The sequence below is a fragment of the Schistocerca serialis genome, chromosome 6, assembly GCF_023864345.2.
Source record: "Schistocerca serialis cubense isolate TAMUIC-IGC-003099 chromosome 6, iqSchSeri2.2, whole genome shotgun sequence".
NCBI lineage: Eukaryota > Metazoa > Arthropoda > Insecta > Orthoptera > Acrididae > Schistocerca > Schistocerca serialis.
Genome location: NC_064643.1, coordinates 288,646,130 through 288,669,816, shown reverse-complemented (window position 1 = coordinate 288,669,816; position 23,687 = coordinate 288,646,130). Strand labels below are relative to the sequence as shown.

The 23,687-nt window shown below is 42.6% G+C and overlaps 1 protein-coding gene across 1 annotated transcript in view; it reads left to right on the top strand.

Moving 5' to 3' along the window:
- The first annotated feature begins 4,113 nt into the window (after positions 1-4,113).
- Positions 4,114-23,687, top strand: part of LOC126484826 (ras-related protein rapB-like) — a 410,456-nt gene continuing 390,882 nt past the window's right edge. The window contains exon 1 of the mRNA XM_050108422.1: positions 4,114-4,366. Coding sequence (XP_049964379.1) covers positions 4,114-4,366 — 253 coding nt within the window. The remainder of the gene's footprint in view (positions 4,367-23,687) is intronic.

Sequence of the window (23,687 nt, the reverse complement as noted above, 5' to 3'; positions counted from 1 at the left end):
CTCCGGACACTGCGAGAGGGCTGTACAAGCAATGATCACACACACGGCACAGCGGACACACCAGGAACCGCGGTGTTGGCCGTCGAATGGCGCTAGCTGCGCAGCATTTGTGCACCGCCGCCGTCAGTGTCAGCCAGTTTGCCGTGGTATACGGAACTCCATCGCAGTCTTTAACACTGGTAGCATGCCGCGACAGCGTGGACGTGAACCGTATGTGCAGTTGACGGACTTTGAGCGAGGGCGTATAGTGGGCATGCGGGAGGCCGGGTGGACGTACCGCCGAATTGCTCAACACGTGGGGCGTGAGGTCTCCACAGTACATCGATGTTGTCGCCAGTGGTCGGCGGAAGGTGCACGTGCCCGTCGACCTGGGACCGGACCGCAGCGACGCACGGATGCACGCCAAGACCGTAGGATCCTACGCAGTGCCGTAGGGGACCGCACCGCCACTTCCCAGCAAATTAGGGACACTGTTGCTCCTGGGGTATCGGCGAGGACCATTCGCAACCGTCTCCATGAAGCTGGGCTACGGTCCCGCACACCGTTAGGCCGTCTTCCGCCCACGCCCCAACATCGTGCAGCCCGCCTCCAGTGGTGTCGCGACAGGCGTGAATGGAGGGACGAATGGAGACGTGTCGTCTTCAGCGATGAGAGTCGCTTCTGCCTTGGTGCCAATGATGGTCGTATGCGTGTTTGGCGCCGTGCAGGTGAGCGCCACAATCAGGACTGCATACGACCGAGGCACACAGGGCCAACACCCGGCACCATGGTGTGGGGAGCGATCTCCTACACTGGCCGTACACCACTGGTGATCGTCGAGGGGACACTGAATAGTGCACGGTACATCCAAACCGTCATCGAACCCATCGTTCTACCATTCCTAGACCGGCAAGGGAACTTGCTGTTCCAACAGGACAATGCACGTCCGCATGTATCCCGTGCCGCCCAACGTGCTCTAGAAGGTGTAAGTCAAGTACCCTGGCCAGCAAGATCTCCGGATCTGTCCCCCATTGAGCATGTTTGGGACTGGATGAAGCGTCGTCTCACGCGGTCTGCACGTCCAGCACGAACGCTGGTCCAATTGAGGCGCCAGGTGGAAATGGCATGGCAAGCCGTTCCACAGGACTACATCCAGCATCTCTACGATCGTCTCCATGGGAGAATAGCAGCCTGCATTGCTGCGAAAGGTGGATATACACTGTACTAGTGCCGACATTGTGCATGCTCTGTTGCCTGTGTCTATGTGCCTGTGGTTCTGTCAGTGTGATCATGTGATGTATCTGACCGCAGGAATGTGTCAATAAAGTTTCCCCTTCCTGGGACAATGAATTCACGGTGTTCTTATTTCAATTTCCAGGAGTGTATGTTAAATCGACTTGGGTTCGGAAAGACTTTCGTCCCATACTGGAGCTCATTTTCTACAACGCTTCAATATGTTAAACGTAGGAAACACACAGGAAAAGAACATATTATCACGGTATGATACACTTTCCTAAATGAAATTCCCGAAATGCCCTTCATTAGCAAGTGTACATGCATCAACCCACCGTCACACTGAATCTCTCATGTGCTGATGTATTCCTGGAGAATTTTGTATAGTTTCACAGCCTGCCACAACACGGGGATGAGAATTCTCTACTTCTTATACCGGCATTTTGTATACAATTGCTTTCAAATTTCTCCACAAATAAAAATCTACGGGGTTTAGTCCCACAGATCGTGGAGGCTAAGGAATGGTCTCCCTCTACCTATCCATTTGCCACGGAATCTATTATTTAGAAACCTACGAACATTATCACTGAAATGAGGAGAAGACCCATCATGAACGAAGTACATGTTTAACGCACTCGTGGAGGGAAGTCATCCGGCAGAACAGATAGAATATTCTATAGGAAAGGACGGCAAGTTTCTTCGTTGAACCCGCATGGAGGAATATAAGGCTTTAAGAAACACCAACAATGCCCGTCCAAATGTTGAGAGAAAGCCTTTGTTGATGATGTGACTGCAGAAGTTCTTGAGGTTTCCCGATAGTTCATAATAAAGCAGAGGAGTGGACAAAAAATTAAACCTTGTGGGACTCCCCTCGCGATTTCTCCCTTATCACCAAAATTTTTTCTCATTGCGACATTCTTTGAATTATTCAGGAGAATTATTAGATCCTGTTTGTTCAGTATGATGCAAACCTGTTGTGTTTCCTGTGATTAATTGATTATAAAGAGAAGTAGAAAATGAGCACTAGCATGAAAATATAGCATTATTGGAGTCATGTCCATAAAACACATTTTTCTCCTTTAGGTGTGAGCAATGTTTCCTGAAAGTTTGCCCATATCTCTTTGTTCCATCCTGTAAAATGATCATCTTCGAGTCTGTGCGTTAATCATTGATCATCGGTCAAAACCTAATGGTAAAAGTCGTGATAAGCACCTTCAGTACTTCCTTTACGTTCTACCTTTGTTAACGCTAAATATAGCAAAATGTTCTTCGCAATCCGCATGAAGAACGGCAGTGAACTTCAAGTTCCGCAATTAAGATTCTCAGTAGCACTCGATAACTCGTTTGAGTCATATCTTAGGTACCGCTAGCGGTATACGAAGAAGGGAATGTCTGAAAGATTATATAGTGACATAACATTCTGTGCCCACTACGGACAGTTTCTTCTGTACTCTCGCAGTGTACACTACTGGCCATTAAAATTGCTGCACCAAGAAGAAATGCAGATGATAAACGGGTATTCATTGGACAAATATATTATACTAGAACTGACATGTGATTACATTTTCACGCAATTTGGGAGCATACATCCTGAGAAATCAGTATCCAGAACAACCACCTCTGGCCGTAATAACGGCTTTGATACGCCAGGGCATTGAGACAAACAGAGCTTGGATGGCGTGTACAAGTACAGCTGCCCATGCAGCTTCATCACGATACCACAGTTCATGAAGAGTAGTGACTGGCGTATTGTGACGAGCCAGTTGCTCGGCCACCATTGAGGAGACGTTTTCAATTAGTGAGAGATCTGGAGAATGTGCTCGCCAGGGCAGCAGTCGAACTTTTTCTGTATACAAAAGGCCCGTACAGGACCTGCAACATGCGGTCGTGCATTAATCTGCTGAAATGTAGGGTTTCGCAGGGATCGAATGAAGGGTAGAGCCACACACAACTGAAATGTAACGTCCACTTTTCAAAGTGCCGTCAATGCGAACGAGAGGTGACCGAGACGTGTAATCAATGGTACCCCATACCATCACGCCAGATGATACCCCAGTATGGCGATGACGAATACACGCTTCCAATGTGTGTTCACCGCGATGTCGCCAAACACGGATGCGACTATCATGATGCTGTAAACTGAATCTGGATTCATCCGAAAAATGACGTTTTGCCATTCGTGCTCCCAGGTTCGTCGTTGAGTACACCATCGCAGGCGCTCCTGTCTGTGATGCAGCGTCAGGGTTAACCGCAGCCAAGGCCTCCGAGCTGATAGTCCATGCTGCTGCAAACGTGGTCGAACTGTTCGGGCAGATAGTTGTTGTCTTGCAAACGTCCCCATCTGTTGACTCAGGGATCGAGACGTGGCTGCACGATCCGTTAAGGCCATGAGGATAAGATGCCTGTCATCTCGACTGATGGTGATACAAGGCCGTTGGGATCCTGCACGGCGTTCTGTATTACCCTCCTGAACCCACCGATTCCATATTCTGCTAACAGTCATTGGATCTCGACCAACGCGAGCAGCAATGTCGAGATACGATAAACCGCAATCGCGATAGGCTGCAATCCGACCTTTATCAAAGTCGGAAACGTGATTGTACGCATTTCTCCTCCTTACACGAAGCATCACAACAACGTTTCACCAGGCAACGCCGGTCAACTACTGCTCCTGTATGAGAAATCGGTTGGAGACTTTCCTCATGTCAGCACGTTGTAGGTGTCGCCACCAGCGCCAACCTTGTGTGAATGCTTTGAAAAGTTCATCATTTGCATATCACAGCATCTTCTTCCTGTCGGTTAAATTTCGCGTTTGTAGCACGTCTTCTTCGTTGTGTAGCAATTTTAATGGCCAGTAGTGGAGTTAGCGTACGCTGCCCACAAAGCCGGTAATCACGTCGGATGCAGCGCTTAGCCTGCGCTGACCTTTGCACACCTTGCCGTGTTCGCAGCTCGGCGTCGCAGGGCCAGCCGCAGCAGGCGTCGTCTGCGGGGGCGTCGGGCCTGTCCCTGGCGCAGGGCGGCGCCGGAGACGCGGCCGCCGACATCCCGCGCTTCAAGGTCGCCATGCTGGGCGCGTCCGGCGTCGGCAAGACGGCGCTCACCTGCCAGTTCACCACCTCGGAGTACATCTGCGCCTACGACACCTCGCTCGGTGAGTACCCAACTGACAAAACTTACGTGCCGGCGATTACGCAGCTTCGCGAACGGTGAGGCGGAGAACGACTAACGCTGCAATGGGAATCGCCGAGAGGAGAAGAAATGGGTTCACGTCGTCGTTTTCAACCAAACTTAGCGCACTCAACGCAGGCCTGCTTTTACGAGTAGGCACCACAAAAATTTAAAATAAAAAAATTAACTGAATTTTCCGTGAATTCTTGACAGAAACCGGCAATAATATAGGGAGTTTCAACAAGAATATACGTATTCCATAGTATTATATTGTCAAAACTATCGATCGCTGCGCCACGGCCCGGTCATTGGAGGAACGAATACGTTGCCTAGTTTATATTCACTGCCGCCAGATGTCGGTTGTCTCCTGTTTCTTTATCGTCATGTGTTTCAAAATGGCTAATCCGCAGCAGAAATCAGTTTTTGTTCTCGAATTTGCGGAGTATGTTTAGGTGATTACAAGGAAAAGACGTTTCAAGTTGAGATATCAAACTGATTCTCAGATGGTATCGACAATTTGTAGACACAGGATGTGTATGGAAGGGAAAGAGCCTCGACCGCCCGTGTGTTTACGACTAAAATGTCGCACGAATTCAAGTCGGTTGCTTATCAAGCCTTTGATGTAAGAGCGGTTACAGGCTCCACGCCATGACGACAAACTAAAACATCTGGGGTTTTCCGACGAGCTACGGAATGCTATTGACATTGACAAAACTTTCGGATAATGCATCATATTCAGTGTGAATGTAAACAAACACAATGTCAAATCTGGGGCCTACATAACTCACGGGCACACACTGAAAGTTTAAGAGATTCATCCAAAGTCAATTTGTCTTGCGCTTTATCCCACTCGTCTCGTTACGGCCCATTCTTCTTTGACAGAAACACGGTTAAGAATCAGCACTATGTTACAAAGCTGGTTGTGTCCTAGGCTGAACGAGGACATATTTCAATAAGACGAGGCACCTCCTCTCTACCGTCGCCAAGTGTGCAATATATAAACGATTCTATCGAGCCAATGCATTGGTCGTCAAGCTGACACTGTCTTAACACTTCTCATCTGGCTTTCACGTTCTCCACGTCTGATGCCGTGTGACTTCTTCCTGTGGAGTTCCATCAAGGAAAATGTTTATGCACTACCACAGAACATAGAAGAAGTGAACAACTGGGTCCGCACTGCTTTAACATCACTGACGATGGACATGCTTACCGGAGTATGGGAGGAATTCGAGTATCGATGTGATATTGTTCGTGTAGCTGATGGAGGACACAATAAACATCTGTAATCTAACATTCATAAATGTGTCCCTGTTACATAGATGTATACCCTACAGTTTAATAAATATATGCGTTCAAAATACGTGTATTCTTTCTGAAACATCCTGTATTAAATAGGAAACACGTAGTAATAATCTGTAAAATTGTATTTATTTCTTCACGAACAGATTTTTGGCTTCTTAGGCCATCTTAAGGTGACAACTGAATGCTGCAAAACAGAGATAAAATCACATGCTACTTACACAGACATTATTTATACAGAAGATAAAAAAAATTATAACATGAAGAGTGTCTAAATAGTAAATTATTTTTATTCTTGTTTTTTCATACAGAAATAGTTACATTAACTAAAAAAATCCGGTAAGTGTGAGTAGGACTCGCGCATCCTGGGTTCCTTACCAGCTTTTGATGAGCGAATTTGGGAGTATCAAAATATGCAACATAAATGGCAGTACGTTTTGAATGCAGTCACTTAGAAGGTTCAATGTTTTGCAGCATCAAGGGACCATAGACCTTAGTAGCTGACATAAGTTCAACTCGATACGACTACCCGTTACTGAGGAAAATGACTCTTAACAGACGAACAGACAGACAGACAAAAAGACAGACACATGGATGAACGGGCAAGAAAGTGATCCTCTAACGGTTATGTTTTTACCAACTGACGTACGGAACCCTGAGAGAAAATAAAGTTTCCTATGTGAAGAAACGTTTAACAACTGATGAAAAAAATAGAGTTGAATTTACAGTTTCAATCTAGTCTTTGTAACAAATTTAATTTAACAGAGGGAAAACTGGAAACTAAGTTTAATCACTTATCACTAAGTTGGCATACAGTAATATATGTTTGTTGATTTTCAGTATATGCAAAAGGGTTATATTTCTGCTTCACATTCGACACATGTAACTGTTTTTCTGCTAAAAGATGATCGACAAAAGTTGAATTTTGCTTCCTTAATCTACAATTTCTCTCGTGTTCAGACAATCTAATTGCGACAGCTCTGCCTAACTGCTTTCTCACAGCACTTCCGTGTGATTTTATACAGACCACTCTGTGTCAGGGTTTTCATTTAGTTTTTATTGTTGAATAAAAACATGCAGGTCTGTAGTTCATACGCTTCAACTTTTCTGCGAGGTGTTTGGGACAAAGCAGAAGTTTCTGGACACTACTGACTGCTTCCTGTTGGCCACGCATTTTCTTTTCTCGTTGTGTATTACTAGTCATGGCAGAGCTGTAATGGAAACGATATATCTGAATTATTTTCTCATCAGCTGTTAACTGTATCTTCACATAAATATTTTTTTCTTTTTTGAGTTAATGCAATTATTTCTGCATAAAATGAAAGGAAAATGTAATGCTTTATATGCAAACACACTACAGATCGTTACTCTTGTTATCTTCTGTGTAAATAACATCTATGTAAATCACACGTCATTTTATCTGGGTTTATGAAGTTGAGTTGTTACCTGAAAACTGCTGAAGAAGCCGAATGCCAGTACGTGACGAAAGAAAAACAATTTTGCACAACTTTAACAAGTGTTTCCTATTTAATATTAACAAAAATGTGTTGGTTTCAGTACTAGAGTGCGAGCCTTTCTTTCGTTGCATATTTGCCTTGAAAATGACAGTGTGCATCAGTCGAAACATTGGCAATTGCTGAAGACGTCATCCGGCTGTATTCCCACAAGGTGTTTCTACGTTTTACGTGCCTTGGGGAACTCTAGCTAAACACTGTTTATTTCTACGGGGAGGAAATATATCGCTGCTTGCAAAAGATGGATAGCTTCACAAGGGTTGACTGAGACTGCAATCTGACTTTCGTTTTTATTGCGCAATCGAGACCATGATGTTGTCCCAATGTTTGCGAGAGTCGTACTTCATATTAATACTCCCGCAACGTGCCGGTGTAGCTCATGTTCCTGAGAGGAACCATTATATTCACCATGGTTTGGATTTTATTTCAAAGGGATTATGTCTGTATCATTTAATGACTACTTCGAAAATTTCTGAATTTTCTTGGGACTCGCTGGACGACGCGTCTTTGATGGCGGCCTGACAATCTGTGATCACTCCAATGAAGAAAGCTTTGGACTACGCAGCTTTATCCGTGCTACGAGAAGGTTTAAACATCGACTGATGCCCAACCATTTACCAGTTGTTGATTTTATAAATTCAACAGTTTGTTTTTAAATTATCTCCTGATAATCCGAAGAGGTAAGGAGAGATGCACGTCGTGTGTAGATGGGGAACGTTCACCCTAGAGTAATATACCAGCAGCTGAGACAGCGGCTTTTCGTTCACTGAGGGTATATCCGGAGACAAGTGCAATGCTACAGTTTTATTGGACGAAAAGGATTTTATTCAAGAGATGCACTGTACGCTATCTGATCCAGCGAATCGCAGGTTCAGTGCTGATACGACAAAAGGAAGGAAGGCTCCTGAAGAAGAGTTCCTCGTCGCAAAAGACCATCAAGAATCTTTTATTGTTCAGTCTCTCCTAGATTATATGGTCTTCCAAAGTTCCAGAAGGAAAAAATTCCTTTTAGGGCTACCGTTAGTAACACTGGTGCTCCAATACGAAGGGTAGCAAAACACCTCGCAAATCTGTTGAGCCCACTAGTAGGTGCATCACATTAAGAACTCAGAGGTCCTCTTGCGCCGATTATAGGGATTACATCTAAATGACTCATACATTATAGTCAATTATAATATAGTATATCTCTTCATACGTGGTCCTCTGAGACTTAACGGCTAGTTGAAGTTACGTCTGGTGTCGAATCATCGATCCTATTTCGACATTTTTTTTCACTGCCTAGTAATATTAACAGACAGATGGAATTGTTATGGCGATAGCTTTGACATTGTTTCCCATGTTAATGAATGATTTCGAGGAACGTACCCTGCAGTCATCGGCATTGAAACGTGGTTGTATTTTTTTCTAGACATGTAAACAATATTTTTGTCAGGCTTCTTGGACGTGAGAATTGGAACGACTCTTTAGAACATGTGAAATCAGCCCACCTGAATCATCGCTTTACAATAATGGAAAAGGATGGCTGCCTCCCTTTCCTTGATATGTTGATAAAAGAAAGGTCGATAGTATATTGGAACATGCCATTTAAAGGAAGTCAACTCACACCGATTTGTACCTCAGGCTGCTAGTTGCCATCACCTGCTCAACGTGAAAAGATAATCCCTACTTCAGTTCAGAGAGTCCACATCACCTCAGACCCTGAAAGTTTCTCTGCTGAATTGCGCCACTCACTTCGAAGTCACCATTCTCCATATGTTTACAGCGAAAGGCATATCAGATAGTTGTTATTGTTGTGGTCTTCAGTCCTGAGACTGGTGTGATGCAGCTCTCCACGCTACTCTGTACTGTGCAAGCTTCTGCATCTGACAGTACCTACTGTAACCTACATCCTTCTGATTCTGCTTAGTGTATTCATCTCTTGGTCTCCCTCTACGATTTTTACCCTCCATGCTGCCCTCCAATACTAAATTTGTGATCCCTTGATGCCTCAGAACATGTCCTACCAACCGATCCCTTCTTCTAGTCAAGTTGTGCCACAAACTCCTCTTCTCCCCAATCCTATTCAGTACCTCCTCATTAGTTATGTGATCTACCCATCTAATCTTCAGCATTCTTCTGTAGCACCACATTTCGAAAGCTTATATTCTCTTCTTGCCCAAACTAGTTATCGTCCATGTTTCACTTCCATGCATGGCTACACTCCATACATATACTTTCAGAAACGACTTCCTGACACTTAAATCTATACCCGATGTTAACAAATTTCTCTTCTTCAGAAACGCTTTCCTTGCCATTGCCAGTCTACATTTTATATCCTCTCTACTTCAACCGTCATCAGTTATTTTGCTCCCGAAATAGCAAACTCCTTTACCGCTTTAAGTGTCTCATTTTCTAATCTGATTCCCTCATCATCACCCGACTTAATTCGACTACATTCCATTATCCTCGTTTTGCTTTTGTTGATGTTCATCTTATACCCTCCTCTCAAGACACTGTCCATTCCGTTCAACTGCTCTTCCAAGTCCTTTGCTGTCTCTGACAGAATTACAATGTCATCGGCGAACCTTAAGGTTTTTATTTCTTCTCCATGGATTTTAATACCTACTCCGAATTTTTCTTTTGTTTCCTTTACTGCTTGCTCAATATACAGATTGAATAACATCGGGGAGAGGCTACAAACCTATCTCACTCCCTTCCCAACCACTGCTTCCCTTTCATGTCCCTCGACTCTTAAAACAACCATATGCTTTCTGTACAAATTGTAAATAGCCTTTCGCTCCCTGTATTTTACTCCTGCCACCTTCAGAATTTGAAAGAGAGTATTCCAGTCAACATTGTCAAAAGCTTTCTCTCAGTCTACAAATGCTAGAAACGTAGGTTTGCCTTTCCTTAATCGTTCTTCTAAGACAAGTCGTAGGGTCAGTATTGCCTCCCGTGTTCCAACATACGGAATCCAAACTGATCTTCCCCGAGGTCGGCTTCTACCAGTTTTTCCATTCGTCTGTAAAGAACTCGCGTTAGTATTTTGCAGCCGTGACTTATTAAACTGATAGTTATGTAATTTTCACATCTGTCAACGCCTGCTTTCTTTGGGATTGGAATTATTATATTCTTCTTGAAGTCTGAGGGTATTTCGCCTGTCTCATACATTTTGCTCACCAGATGATAGAATTTTGTCAGGACTGGCTCTCCCAAGGCCGTCAGTACTTCTAATGGAATGTTGTCTACTCCTGGGGCCTTGTTTCGACTCAGGTCTTTCAGTGCTCTGTCAAACTCTTCACGCAGTATCATATCTCCCATTTCATCTTCATCTACATCCTCTTCCATTTCCATAATATTGTCCTCAAGAACATCGCCCTTGTATAGGCCCTCTATATACTCCTTCCACCTTTCTGCTTTCCCTTCTTTGCTTAAAACTGGGTTTCCATCTGAGCTCTTGATATTCATACAAGTCGTTCTCTTTTCTCCAAATATCTCTTTAATTTTCCTGTAGGCAGTATCTATCTTACCTCTAGTGAGATAATCCTCTACATCCTTACATTTGTCCTCTAGCCGTCCCTGCTTACCCATTTTTCACTTCCGGTCGATCTCATTTTTCAGACGTTTGTATTCCTTTTTGCCTGCTTCTTTTACTGCATTTTTATATTTTCTCCTTTCGTCAATTAAATTCAATATTTCTTCTGTCACCCAAGGATTTCTATTAGCCCTCGTCTTTTTACCTACTTGATCTTCTGCTGCCTTCACTACTTCATCCCTCAAAGCTACCCATTCTTCTTCTACTGTATTTTCTTGTCAATTGTTCCCTTATGCTCTCCCTGAAACTCTGCGCAACCTCTGGTTTATTCAGTTTATCCAGGTCCCATCTCCTTAAATTCCCACCTATTTGCAGTTTCTTCAGTTTTAATCTATAGTTCATAACCAATAGATTTTGGTCAGAGTCCACATCTGCCCCTGGAAATGTCTTACATTTTAAAACCTCATATCAGATGAGAAATCTACCTTCGTAAGCTACCTCATTGTTTTCGTCACCCACACAGCTGACTGTTGGTCGATTTCGCAACGCCATATCAGATTGGCGTTGCGAAATCGACCGACAGTCAACTATGTGGGTGACGAAAACAATGAGGTAGCTTACGAAGGTAGCTTTCCAACAGGATTGGTTGTATTCTTCGGAAACATTATGTGAAATGTGTTTCCGATCACCATCAAAGACTAGAGCTCTTTTAGGGTGATTTTGGTTTCCATAAGGCGGGTGTCTGTCGTATCCCTTGCTGCTGTTCCATGTCGTACATTGCTCAGACCATCAGTACTGTGGACTGGTTTATTCAGCTTAAGAGTCGCACACGCTTACAGCAGCCTTGCGAATCTGCTAACAGAACATAGTGTGTGTGTGTGTGTGTGTGTGTGTGTGTGTGTGTGTGTGTGTGTGTGTGTGTGTGTGCGTGCGTGTATACGTGTTGTTCGTGGGTGTGTTTGTGGGTTAGAGTCCCTCAAAGCGAGGTTATCAGCACCCATACAAAAATTAGTCCAAACATTTGTGATTACATGTAGAAAATGCAAGAAGCGATCTAAGACAAGTTGCACTCACTCTCTCAGTCTCATCCATTGTCACCTGCATAACCACACTAGTTCACATCCTGGAAGATATCGTTAAAAATGGCCATATGCTTTAAAATTGCAATTAAAACACAAGTAAGACAAGAGGAAAACTAAAACAGATTCTCGGCAATGTGTGGTTGGCCATTTACAAAAAATATTGATGAGCCAGCCACCCCCAATAGCACATTAAAAACGTTCGCCCTAAAATTTTAGGGAACAAGCCAGACATTTCGCAAAATCTTAAAATATTAGCACATTCGCGTCATTGTCAGTTAAAATAGAAGGCAAATCGATCGGAAAGTGAGCTGCTGCCCTGTTGTAAGAATAAAAAAATACTATAAAACGTGACGCACTGTGTTCTGATCTGTATGCCAAAAGCACAACACACTCAAGCGTCCTCTCATTGGAGCAAGAAGTCATTTGTTAGAGGGCTGTGTCCTTTGCGACGACGAGTGAGAACGACCTTCTGTGGCAGGGAGGATGTACCACATGGCGGAGTTGTATACGTTACCAGACGCAGTTTACTGTCTGTTACTTGCAGCCACTCCTCTTACCATTTACGCACTACTATGTAGCTCAGCAGCGGGGTGATATCATGCAGGAGGATGGCACACTCAACGATTTGATGATCATGGCACGCCTCCTTTTCTACTACATCCGCCGTAGCGTTGGCACCGGTCATCTTTTGGAAGGCGATGGCGTGCTGAAAAGTGATGCATCCGAATATTATATTCAGTCCTGAGTTATTACATGTCATGCACTTACTGAGCTGACATAGATCGTGGGATAACGGTATCCAAAAATACAGATGGTGGTAGCGTTGCGTACACAAGGAATAAAAGGGCAGTGGATTGATAGAGCTGTCATTTGTAGTGAGATGATTCATATGAAAAGGTTTCCGACGTTGTTATGGCTGCAGGACGAGAATTAACAGACTTTGAATGCGGAGTAGTAGCTGGAGCTAGTAGCATTGGACATTTCATTTCGGGGATCGTTATGCAATTCAGTACTCCAAGATCCCCACTGCCAAGAGTTTGCTGGTAATACCAGATCTCAGGGATTGCCTATCACCGCGTACAACACAGTGGCAGACGGCCTTCTTCCTTGACGACCCAGAGCAGCGGCGTTTGCGTAGAGTTATTATTGCTAACTGACAAGCCCAACGTGAAATAACCGCAGTAATTAATGCGGGACGTACTTCGAACGTATCCGTTAGAACAGTGCTGCGGGCCGGCCGGAGTGGCCGTGCGGTTAAAGGCGCTGCAGTCTGGAACCGCAAGACCGCTACGGTCGCAGGTTCGAATCCTGCCTCGGGCATGGATGTTTGTGATGTCCTTAGGTTAGTTAGGTTTAACTAGTTCTAAGTTCTAGGGGACTAATGACCTCAGCAGTTGAGTCCCATAGTGCTCAGAGCCATTTGAACCATTTGAACAGTGCTGCGAAATTTGGCGTTAACGGGCTGTGGTAGCAGACGACCGAAGCGGGAGCCTTTGCTAACATCACGAGATCGCCTGCAGCGCCTCTCCTGCTCCTTTGGGCTCGTGACCATATCGGTTAGATCCAAGACGAAGTCGGAATCCGCTAAGGAGTGTGTAACAACTCACCTGCCGAAGCAACTAGCCCTGAAAATCGCGTGGCGATAACATATTAGACATTCTGGTGACAAACAGACCCGAAATATTTGAAACAGTTAACGCAGAACAGGGAATCAGCGATCATTTAGCGGTTACTGCATCGATGATATCAGCCGTAAATAGAAATATTAAAAAAGGTAGGAAGGTTTTCTGTTCAGCAAAAGTGACAAAAAGCAGATTACAGAGTACCTGACGGCTCAACACAAAAGTTTTGTCTCAAGTACAGATAGTGTTGAGGATCAGTGGACAAAGTTCAAAACCATCGTACAATATGCGTTAGATGAGTATGTGCCAAGCAAGATCGTAAGAGATGGAAAAGAGCCACCGTGGTACAACAACCGAGTTAGAAAATTGCTGCAGAAGCAAACGGAACTTCACAGCAAACATAAACATAGCCAAAGCCTTGCAGACAAACAAAAATTACGCGAAGCGAAATGTAGTGTGAGGAGGGCTATGCGAGAGGCGTTCAATGAATTCGAAAGTAAAGTTCTATGTACTAACATGGCAGAAAATCCTAAGAAATTTTGGTCTTATGTCAAAGCGGTAGGTGGATCAAAACAAAATGTCCAGACACTCTGTGACCAAAATTGTACTGAAACAGAGGATGACAGACTAAAGGCCGAAATACTAAATGTCTTTTTCCAAAGCTGTTTCACAGAGGAAGACTGCACTGTAGTTCCTTCTCTAGATTGTCGCACAGATGGCAAAATGGTAGATATCGAAATAGACGACAGAGGGATACAGAAACAATTAAAATCGCTTAAAAGAGGAAAGGCCGCTGGACCTGATGGGATACCAGTTCGATTTTACACAGAGTACGCGAAGGAACTTGCCCCCCTTCTTGCAGCGGTGTACCGTAGGTCTCTAGAAGAGTGCAGCGTCCCAAAGGATTGGAAAAGGGCACAGGTCATCCCCGTTTTCAAGAAGGGACGTCGAACAGTGCAGAACTATAGACCTATATCTCTAACGTCGATCAGTTGTAGAATTTTGGAACACGTATTATGTTCAAGTATAATGACTTTCCTGGAGACTAGAAATCTACTCTGTAGGAATCAGCATGGGTTTCGAAAAAGACGGTCGTGTGAAACCCAGCTGGCGCTATTCGTCCAAGAGACTCAGACGGCCATAGACACGGGTTCACAGGTAGATGCCGTGTTTCTTGACTTCTGCAAGGCGTTAGATACAGTTCCCCACAGTCGTTTAATGAACTAAGTAAGAGCATATGGACTATCAGACCAATTTTGTGATTGGATTGAAGAGTTCCTATATAACAGAACGCAGCATGTCATTCTCAATGGAGAGAAGTCTTCCGAAGTAAGAGTGATTTCAGGTGTGCCGCAGGGGAGTGTCATAGGACCGTTGCTATTTACAATATACTTAAATGACCCTGTGGATGACATCGGAAGTTCACTGAGGCTTTTTGCCGGTGATGCTGTGGTGTATCTAGAGGTTTTAACAATGGAAAACTGTACTGAAACGCAGGAGGATCTGCAGCGAACTGTCGCATGGTGCAGGGAATGGCAATTGAATCTCAATGTGCACAAGTGTAATGTGCTGCGAATACAAAGAAAGATAGATCCCTTATCATTTAGCTACAAAATAGCAGGTCAGCAACTGGAAGCAGTTAATTCCATAAATTATCTGGGAGTACGCATTAGGAGTGATTTAAAATGGAATGATCATTTAAAGTTGATCGTCGGTAAGCAGATGCCAGACTGAGATTCATTGGAAGAATCCTAAGGAAATGCAATCCGAAAACAAAGGAAGTAGGTTACAGTACGCTTGTTCGCCCACTGCTTGAATACTGCTCAGCATTGTGGGATCCGTACCAGATAGGGTTGATAGAAGAGATAGAGAAGATCCAACGGAGAGCAGCGCGCTTAGTTACAGGATCATTTAGTAATCGCGAAAGCGTTACAGAGATGATAGATAAACTCCAGAGGAAGACTCTGCAGGAGAGGCGCTCAGTAGCTCTGTACGGGCTTTTGTTAAAGTTTCGAGAACATACCTTCACCGAGGGGTCAAGCAGTATATTGCTCCCTCCTACGTATATCTCGCGAAGAGACCATGAGGATAAAATCAGAGAGATTAGAGCCCAAACAGAAGCATACCGACAATCCTTCTTTCCGCGAACAATACGAGACTGGAATAGAAGGGAGAACCGACAGAGGTACTAAGGGTACCCTCCGCCACACACCATCAGGTGGCTTGCCGAGTATGGATGTAGATGTCGATGAAGAACACCGTGGCCTGGTCAGATGAGTACCGTTTCAGTTGGTAAGAGCTGATGGTAAAGTTCGAGTGAGGCGTAGATCGCCTGACACGTCCTATGGAACATTTATGGGACATAAGCGAGAAGTAGGTAAAAAGACGAGGGCTCGTAGAAATCTTTGGGTAACAGAAGATATATTGAATTTAATCGATGAAAGGATGAAATACAAAACTGCAGTAAATGAAGCAGGCAAAAAGGAATACAAACGTATCAAAAATGAGATCGACAGGAAGTGCAAAACGGCTAAGCAGGGACGGCAAGAGGCATATCTCACTAGGGGTAAGATAGATACTACCCACAGGAAAATTAGAGAGACCTTTGGAGAAAAGAGAACCACTTGTATGAATATCAAGAGCACAGATGGAAACCCAGTTCTAAGCAAAGAAGGGAAAGAAGAAAGGTGGAAGGAGTATATACAGGGTCTATACAAGGGCTATGTTCTTGAGGACAATATTATGGAAATGGAAGAGGACGTAGATGAAGATGAAAGAGGAAATATAATACTGCGTGAGGAGTTTGACAGAGCACTGAAAGACTTAAGTCGAAACAAGGCCCCGGGGAGTAGATAACATTCCACTAGAACTACTGTCAGCCTTGGAAGAGCCAACGCTGACAAAACTCTACCATCTGGTGAGTAAAATGTATTAGAAAGGCGAAATACCATCAGATTTCAAGAAGAATATAGTAATTCCAATCCCAAAGAAAGCAGGTGTTGAGAGATGTGAAAATTACCGAACTATCAGTTCAGTAAGTCACGGCTGCAAAATACTAACACGAATTCTTTACAGACGAATGGGAAGGTCAGTTTCGATTCCGTAGAAATGTTGGAAAACGTGAAGCAATACTGACCCTATGACTTATATTAGAAGCTAGATTACGGAAAAGCGAATGTACGTTTCTAGCATTTGTAGACTTTGAGGAAGTTTTTGACAATGTTGACTGGGATACTCTCTTTCAAATTCTGAAGGTGGCAGGGGTAAAATACACGGAGCGAAAGACTATTTACAATTTGTACAGAAACCAGATGGCAATTATAAGAGTCGAGTGGCATGAAAGAGAAGCAGAGATTGGGAAGGGAGTGAGACAGGCTTGTAACCTATTCCCGATGTTGTTCAATCTGTATATTGAGCAAGAAGTAAAAGAAACAAAAGAAAAATTCGGAGTAGGAATTAAAATCCATTTAGAAGAGATAAAAACTTTGAGATTCACCGATGACATAGTAATTCTGTCAGAGACAGCAAAGGAATTGGAAGAGAAGTTGAACGGAATGGACAGTGTCTTGAAAGGAGGATATAAGATGAACATCAACAAAAGCAAAACGAGAATAATGGAATGTAGTCGAATTAAATCAGGTGATGCTGAGGGAATTAGATTAGGAAATGAGGCACTTAAAGTAGTAAAGGGGTTTTGCTATTTGGGGAGCAAAATAACTAATGATGGACGAAGTAGAGAGGATATAAAACGTAGACTGGCAATGGCACGGAAAGAGTTTCTGAAGAAGAGAAATTTGTTAACATCGAGTATAGATTTAAGTGTCAGGAAGTCGTTTCTGAAAGTATTTGTATGGAGTGTAGCCATGTATGGAAGCGAAACGTGGACGATAAATAGGTTTGACAAGAAGAGCATAGATGGTGTCGAAATGTGGTGCTACAGAAGAATGCTAAAGATTAGAGGGGTAGATCACATAACTAATGAGGAGGTATTGAATAGAATTGGGGAGAAGAGAAATTTGTGCCACAACTTGACTAGAAGAAGGGATCGGTTGGTAGGACATGTTCTGAGGCATCAAGGGATCGCCAATTTAGTATTGGAGGGCAGTGCGGAGGGTAAAAATTGCAGAGGGAGACCAAGAGATGAATACACTACACAGATTCAGAAGGATTTAGATTGCAGTAGGTAGTGGGAGATGAAGAAGCTTCCACAGGATAGAGTAGCATGGAGAGCTGCATCAAACCAGTCTCAGGACTGAAGACCACAACAACAACAACAACAAACAACAAGCCAGAAGTCAGTTCGTCTATAAAATCTTGCACTAGCAACAATTTCGCATTTATGGAGGGCTATAGATGGAGAATGCTCAATGTGTAACGTGCCACGACTTGCTGAGTCCATGCCATGTCGAATTGTTGCACCACGCCGGGCAAAAGGAAATCCGACACGGTATTAGGAGGTATCCCATGACTTTTGTCAGCTCATTGTGTTAATTGGTCGACTTCCCCGCTTCACTGACGCAAGTTGCAACCCTCTGCCACTAGAGGACTCTGGACTGTAGTTTGTAAAATGGAAGTGTGTAGCGCAACTATGTCGATGCGTGAGAAACAGCGTGCTGTAATCGAGTTTGTAACAGCAGAAAAAGTGCCTCCAGTTGAAATCCAAGAAGAAATAAAACTGTGTACAGTGATGTTTGTACCGACATTAGTAATGTGGACGCTGGATTGTTGATCCTCGTAGTGAAGGAAACGGTGGTGGTAACCTCAACGCGTGTGACAGCGCTCAGAGTTGACGAACACAAACAGCAACTTTTGAGACTCATCGGAATCGGGTTGGTGAACACATCAGAGTATATAATCGGATAAAACAAACTCAGCTCTGAGGTAAGTGTGACATATCGTGAGAGCATGGACAGGTCAGTACTGTAGCACTGCGGAATGGAAAACTGTGATCACGGTGGGTGCCTCGAATACTCATTCCTGTCATTAAACAGGCGAGACTAGAAACCTGTCAACTTTTTTTGTGTTTTGAGCGTGAGGGTGATGAGTTCCTTAAAAACATTGTGACAAGTGATGAAGTTGGGTTCAAAATTATTACTGTTATTATTTTCTGTCATAGTGATGAGTTACTTTCTGTTTTCAGTTGACAAAATACATGCATATGAAACAGTAAACTGAAAAACAAACAAAAACATAAAACAAGTATAAGTAAAATAAATAATTAGAATAGTAATGACCGTTTAGGTATTTTGTTAGGTATGTTGAAAATACACAATGTGTACAGCTTATTTTCCAAAAACTATTTTTCTGAAACCGGCTGGGTATTACATAGGGATGTAAGTGATGAAAGTGGGTTGGAAGCTTCTTTAATTTATGTTGTAACAAAATTTTTCATTTTTTAAAATAATTAACGGTGATGGGGTATTTCCCGAAATTTAAAATTTTTAAAACGTTGTTTATACAGCTTTCAGGAACGTTAATTACATATCAACTTATACATGAAAAATTTTTTTTGTATATCATTGTTTCAATGATATTCCCTCCAAACCTAAAACGCCAAATGGCGTATTACCTTTTGAAGTGTGTCTTGCCACTTAAAAGAGAAATTGGGCACAAATAAAGAAATACATATAACACTAATTTGCCCCCTCTACACCCCTGGCAAATTTTATCAAGTTCATTTATTGGCAGTTGGGAATGTTCCCTTGTAAGCGGCAGGGTGAATATTTTTACAGATTACCTACATTGTAGGAAAAGTTTTAGTTAGTACGTACACATTTACACACATTTCTGTCACAGTTCAGATGAGTAACGCATTTGCTAAATTGTAACACAACAATAAAAAAATGAAATAATAGCAACTCATGTAATGTTTTTTTTCTTTTTCTATAAGTAAATTGCTTATTAACTTTTTACTGTATTATTCTTATTACATCTGCTTCAAATATGACTTAGATTTGTAATTTACAGATTATCATCGAAAATATCTCTCGATATCCTAGAGAAGATGCTCCATTAATATTTTTAACTTAGGGATGACTTGTAGGCCAAACCCATCTTTAGATAGTCCTACATTTTAAATTGTCCCTTGCATAGCGTTTGCCACTTATTGTTCCTTTTATGCACAAGATATGATTAAGAATGATTCCTAATCAGCACCTCCTCACATACATCACACTGCTGTACCTTTATTAACCTAGAGTCAAAATATCTCTTTCTGTGATCAACTTTATTAACCAGGGTTATCAGTGCTGGTCTTATTTTCTTTGCACACTTAATGAAAACAAAGTGCTTCCACACAAATCATATATCAATTCGCCATTTTTGTTTTTCGACAGCAGTCGTTTGATGTGAGTGGCACTTGCAACCTACATCCTTAATTATTTGCGGGATGTATTCCAGTCTCTGTCTCCCTCTATAGTTTCTGCCATCTACAGGTCCCTCTAGTACCATGGAAATTATTACCTGATGTCTTAACAGATGTCGCATCATCTTTTCCCTTCCCCTTCTCAGTGTTTCCACATATTCCTTTCCTCTCCGATTCTGCGCAGAACCTCCTCATTCCTTGTCTTATCAGCTCACCCACTTTTCAACATTTGTCTGTAGCAACACATCTTAAATGTTTCGATTGTCTTCTATTCCAGTTTGCTTACAGACGATGTTTCACGACCATACAATACTGTGCTTCAAATGTACATTCTCAGAAATTTTTTTCTCAAATTAAGGCCTATCTTTGATACTAGTAGACTTCTCACGACCAACATTCCCATTCTTCAAGTTTAAATTTTATGTAACACCTTTAGGTTCCTGAATGTATGAGTAAGGAACAAGCTGTCAAAGCTATTTTTGCTATTAAATGGAAATCTGATGATAGGCAGAGCCCAAAACGTCATCTGGAATAAATGCACCAAAAAACAACTGGCACCTGTTTGTTTGTGACTAATCAGCTTTTCTAAAATCTAGTCAGTTATATTAATAATAAAGGTCACACACCTCTAACGGCAGTTTCAGGCCGACATACGTAATTTTCAACAGTCTCATGCTCTCGGGGCACTACCCATTTATCCTAGGCAAAATTTTGTATGGAATTTGATGTAATTCTATTTTGTACTGGTTTTGTTATTCCTAGAGGCCATGGTAAACGAGTTATTCAGGAAACCCTAAAAAAGGGTTCTTCAAACGATCCCCCACCCCCACAGTCAGCCCTCCACCTTGTCTGGAATTTTAGTACGCTGTTCATAGCAGCCCCTCCTACCACAGTACACAAATAAAATTAGCGACTACAACAATTATTTTCCATATTCGACCTCTTTCGTTCCTCACCGATAGGACTATTACATCACCGGCCTATATTTCTCAAAATATTTTCCCAAACTTCCTTTTCTCATATAAAATGGGTCGGTGTTAAAGGTTTCCTTTTGTAGTCACTTCCGTACAGCTGAGGACCAATATTTGACAAGAAATGATCTTTCAAATTTATCGTATGAATACCCATACCAGCAGCTTCAGTCATCCACAGGACCGCATCACCATGGAGGTATTCATCCACAAAACCAATTATTTCACATCTCGTCATGAGAATGGTAGTTTACCACAAAAAGACTTTATGACTACTACTGAATGAATAGTTTTTTGTCAGGTATAAATTTTCAAACTGTCAGTGTGTTAGCAGTTTCTTCTAGGTGTACCGAGGCAAAATTCGCCATAGCCCCTATGTTATGCATTCCTACACTTGCTGTACGATAATTTCATTAATCTGAGAGTGGTTGTGAATGTTCAACAGCGGTTCAGGATTTAATACTGATTTCGAACTGTGGGTTGCTGACGGATGTACTCTAGTTATTCCTTGTTTTCTACTATTTTTCTTTCAATAGTTCGAATTTCCTCATTGACATAAATTCACCACAGCGAAAACTCTTTTCAAATACATTTTAAGTTGTTGGAGTTCTTTCTGAATTTGATTCACAGCGTTTCCATGTCCAGTGAAAAATTCATTATGACGTGCAGTAAGGCTGCCTAGAGCCTAGTCACTATTGTCTCTGTTACATGCATTTCTTTTTTAGATGTCCATATATCAAATTTCTCTGCAATACATATGCCTTGAACATCAAATTCTTCATAAATGATTTTTTCATGTTTGTCAGCCCTATTATTAACTGGATCAGATAGATATCGAATTGTTTCTGACAAATAGCACTTGGTTTATACCGCATATAAATGCCCACGTTGAATCTACAAAATTGTCTGACTATTTTTGATAAACTAAGAAAGAAATTTTAGCAAAATTTACAAGTTGAATTTCGAATTATTTTTGAAACAGTAACTTGAAATAAAGCAGAAAACAAGGGAATAAATAAGATTAATTTTTTTCCAACTTGCGTGAAAGCCCACCGGCGTGAACCGTTACTTCTCAGCGCAAACGTTGCACTTTTCAATTATAATTCAAGGATTTCCTTTCTAATCTATATTAGTTTCCACAGTTAACATCTCCACACAACGAGTATTTAGCACGAAGCAGGAAAACCAACAATTAGAATTACAACAATGGCAGTTAATAAAAATTATTACCTTATTTGCTTTACAGTTCTGTCACATTTGAGCCAGTCTGATACAGTCACAGGCACTCAAAATAACAATTGAGAATAAAAATAATATAATATTTATTTCTGATTAGTTCATCTATGTTTCGTTGTTGGACTTCGATTTTTGTATACAGGGTGTTACAAAAAGGTACGGCCAAACTTTCAGGAAACATTCCTCACACACAAATAAAGAAAAGATGTTATGTGGACATGTGTCCGGAAACGCTTAATTTCCATGTTAGACCTCATTTTAGTTTCGTCAGTATGTACTGTACTTCCTCGATTCACCGCCAGTTGGCCCAATCGAAGGAAGGTAATGTTGACTTCGGTGCTTGTGTTGACATGCGACTCATTGCTCTACAGTACTAGCATCAAGCACATCAGTACGTAGCATCTACAGGTTAGTGTTCATCACGAACGTGGTTTTGCAGTCAGTGCAATGTTTACAAATGCGGAGTTGGCAGATGCCCATTTGATGCATGGATTAGCACGGCGCAATAGCCGTGACGCGGTACGTTGATTTCCAGAACGAAGGTGTCCCGACAGGAAGACGTTCGAAGCAATTGATCGGCGTCTTAGGGAGCACGGAACATTCCAGCCTATGACTCGGGACTGGGGAAGACCTAGAACGACGCGGACACCTGCAATGGACGAGGTAATTCTTCGTGCAGTTGACGATAACCCTAATGTCAGCGTCAGAGAAGTTGCTGCTGTACAAGGTAACGATGGCCACGTCACTGTATGGAGAGTGCTACGGGAGAACCAGTTGTTTCCGTACCATGTACAGCGTGTGCAGGCACTATCAGTAGCTGATTGGCCTCCATGGGTACACTTCTGCGAATGGTTCATCCAACTATTTGTCAGTCCTCATTTCAGTGCAAATGTTCTTTTTACGGGTGAGGCTTCATTCCAACGTGATCAAATTGTAAATTTTCACAATCAACATGTGTGGGCTGACGAGAATCCGCACGCAATTGTGCAATCACGTCATCAACACAGATTTTCTGTGAATGATTGGGCAGGCATTGTAGGTGATATCTTGATTGGGCCCCATGTTCTTCCACCTTCGCTCAATGGAGCACTTTATCATGATTTCATACGGGATACTCTACCTGTGCTGCTAGAACATGTGCCTTTACAAGTACGACACAACATGTGGTTCATGCACGATTGAGCTCCTGCACATTTCAGTCGAAGTGTTCGTACTCTTCTCAACAATAGATTCGGTGACCGATGGATTGGTAGAGGCGGACAAATTCCATGGCCTCCACGCTCTCGTGACCTCAATCCTCTTGACTTTCATTTATGGGGGCATTTGAAAGCTCTTGTCTACGTAACCCCGGTACCAAATGTAGAGATTCTTCGTGATCGTACTGTGGACGGCTGTGATACAATACGCCATTCTCCAGAGCTGCATCAGCGCATCAGGGATTCCGTGCGACGGAGGGTGGATGCATGTATCCTCGCTAACGGAGGACATTTTGAACATTTCCTGTAACAAAGTGTTTGAAGTCACGCTGGTACGTTCTGTTCCTGTGTGTTTCCATTCCATGATTAAGCGTTTCCGGACACATGTCCACATAACATGTTTTCTTTCTTTGTGTGTGAGGAATGTTTCCTGAAAGTTTTGCCGTCCTTTTTGTAACACCCTGTATAGATTCCATATAAATAAGAAGATATCATTACAAAAAGAA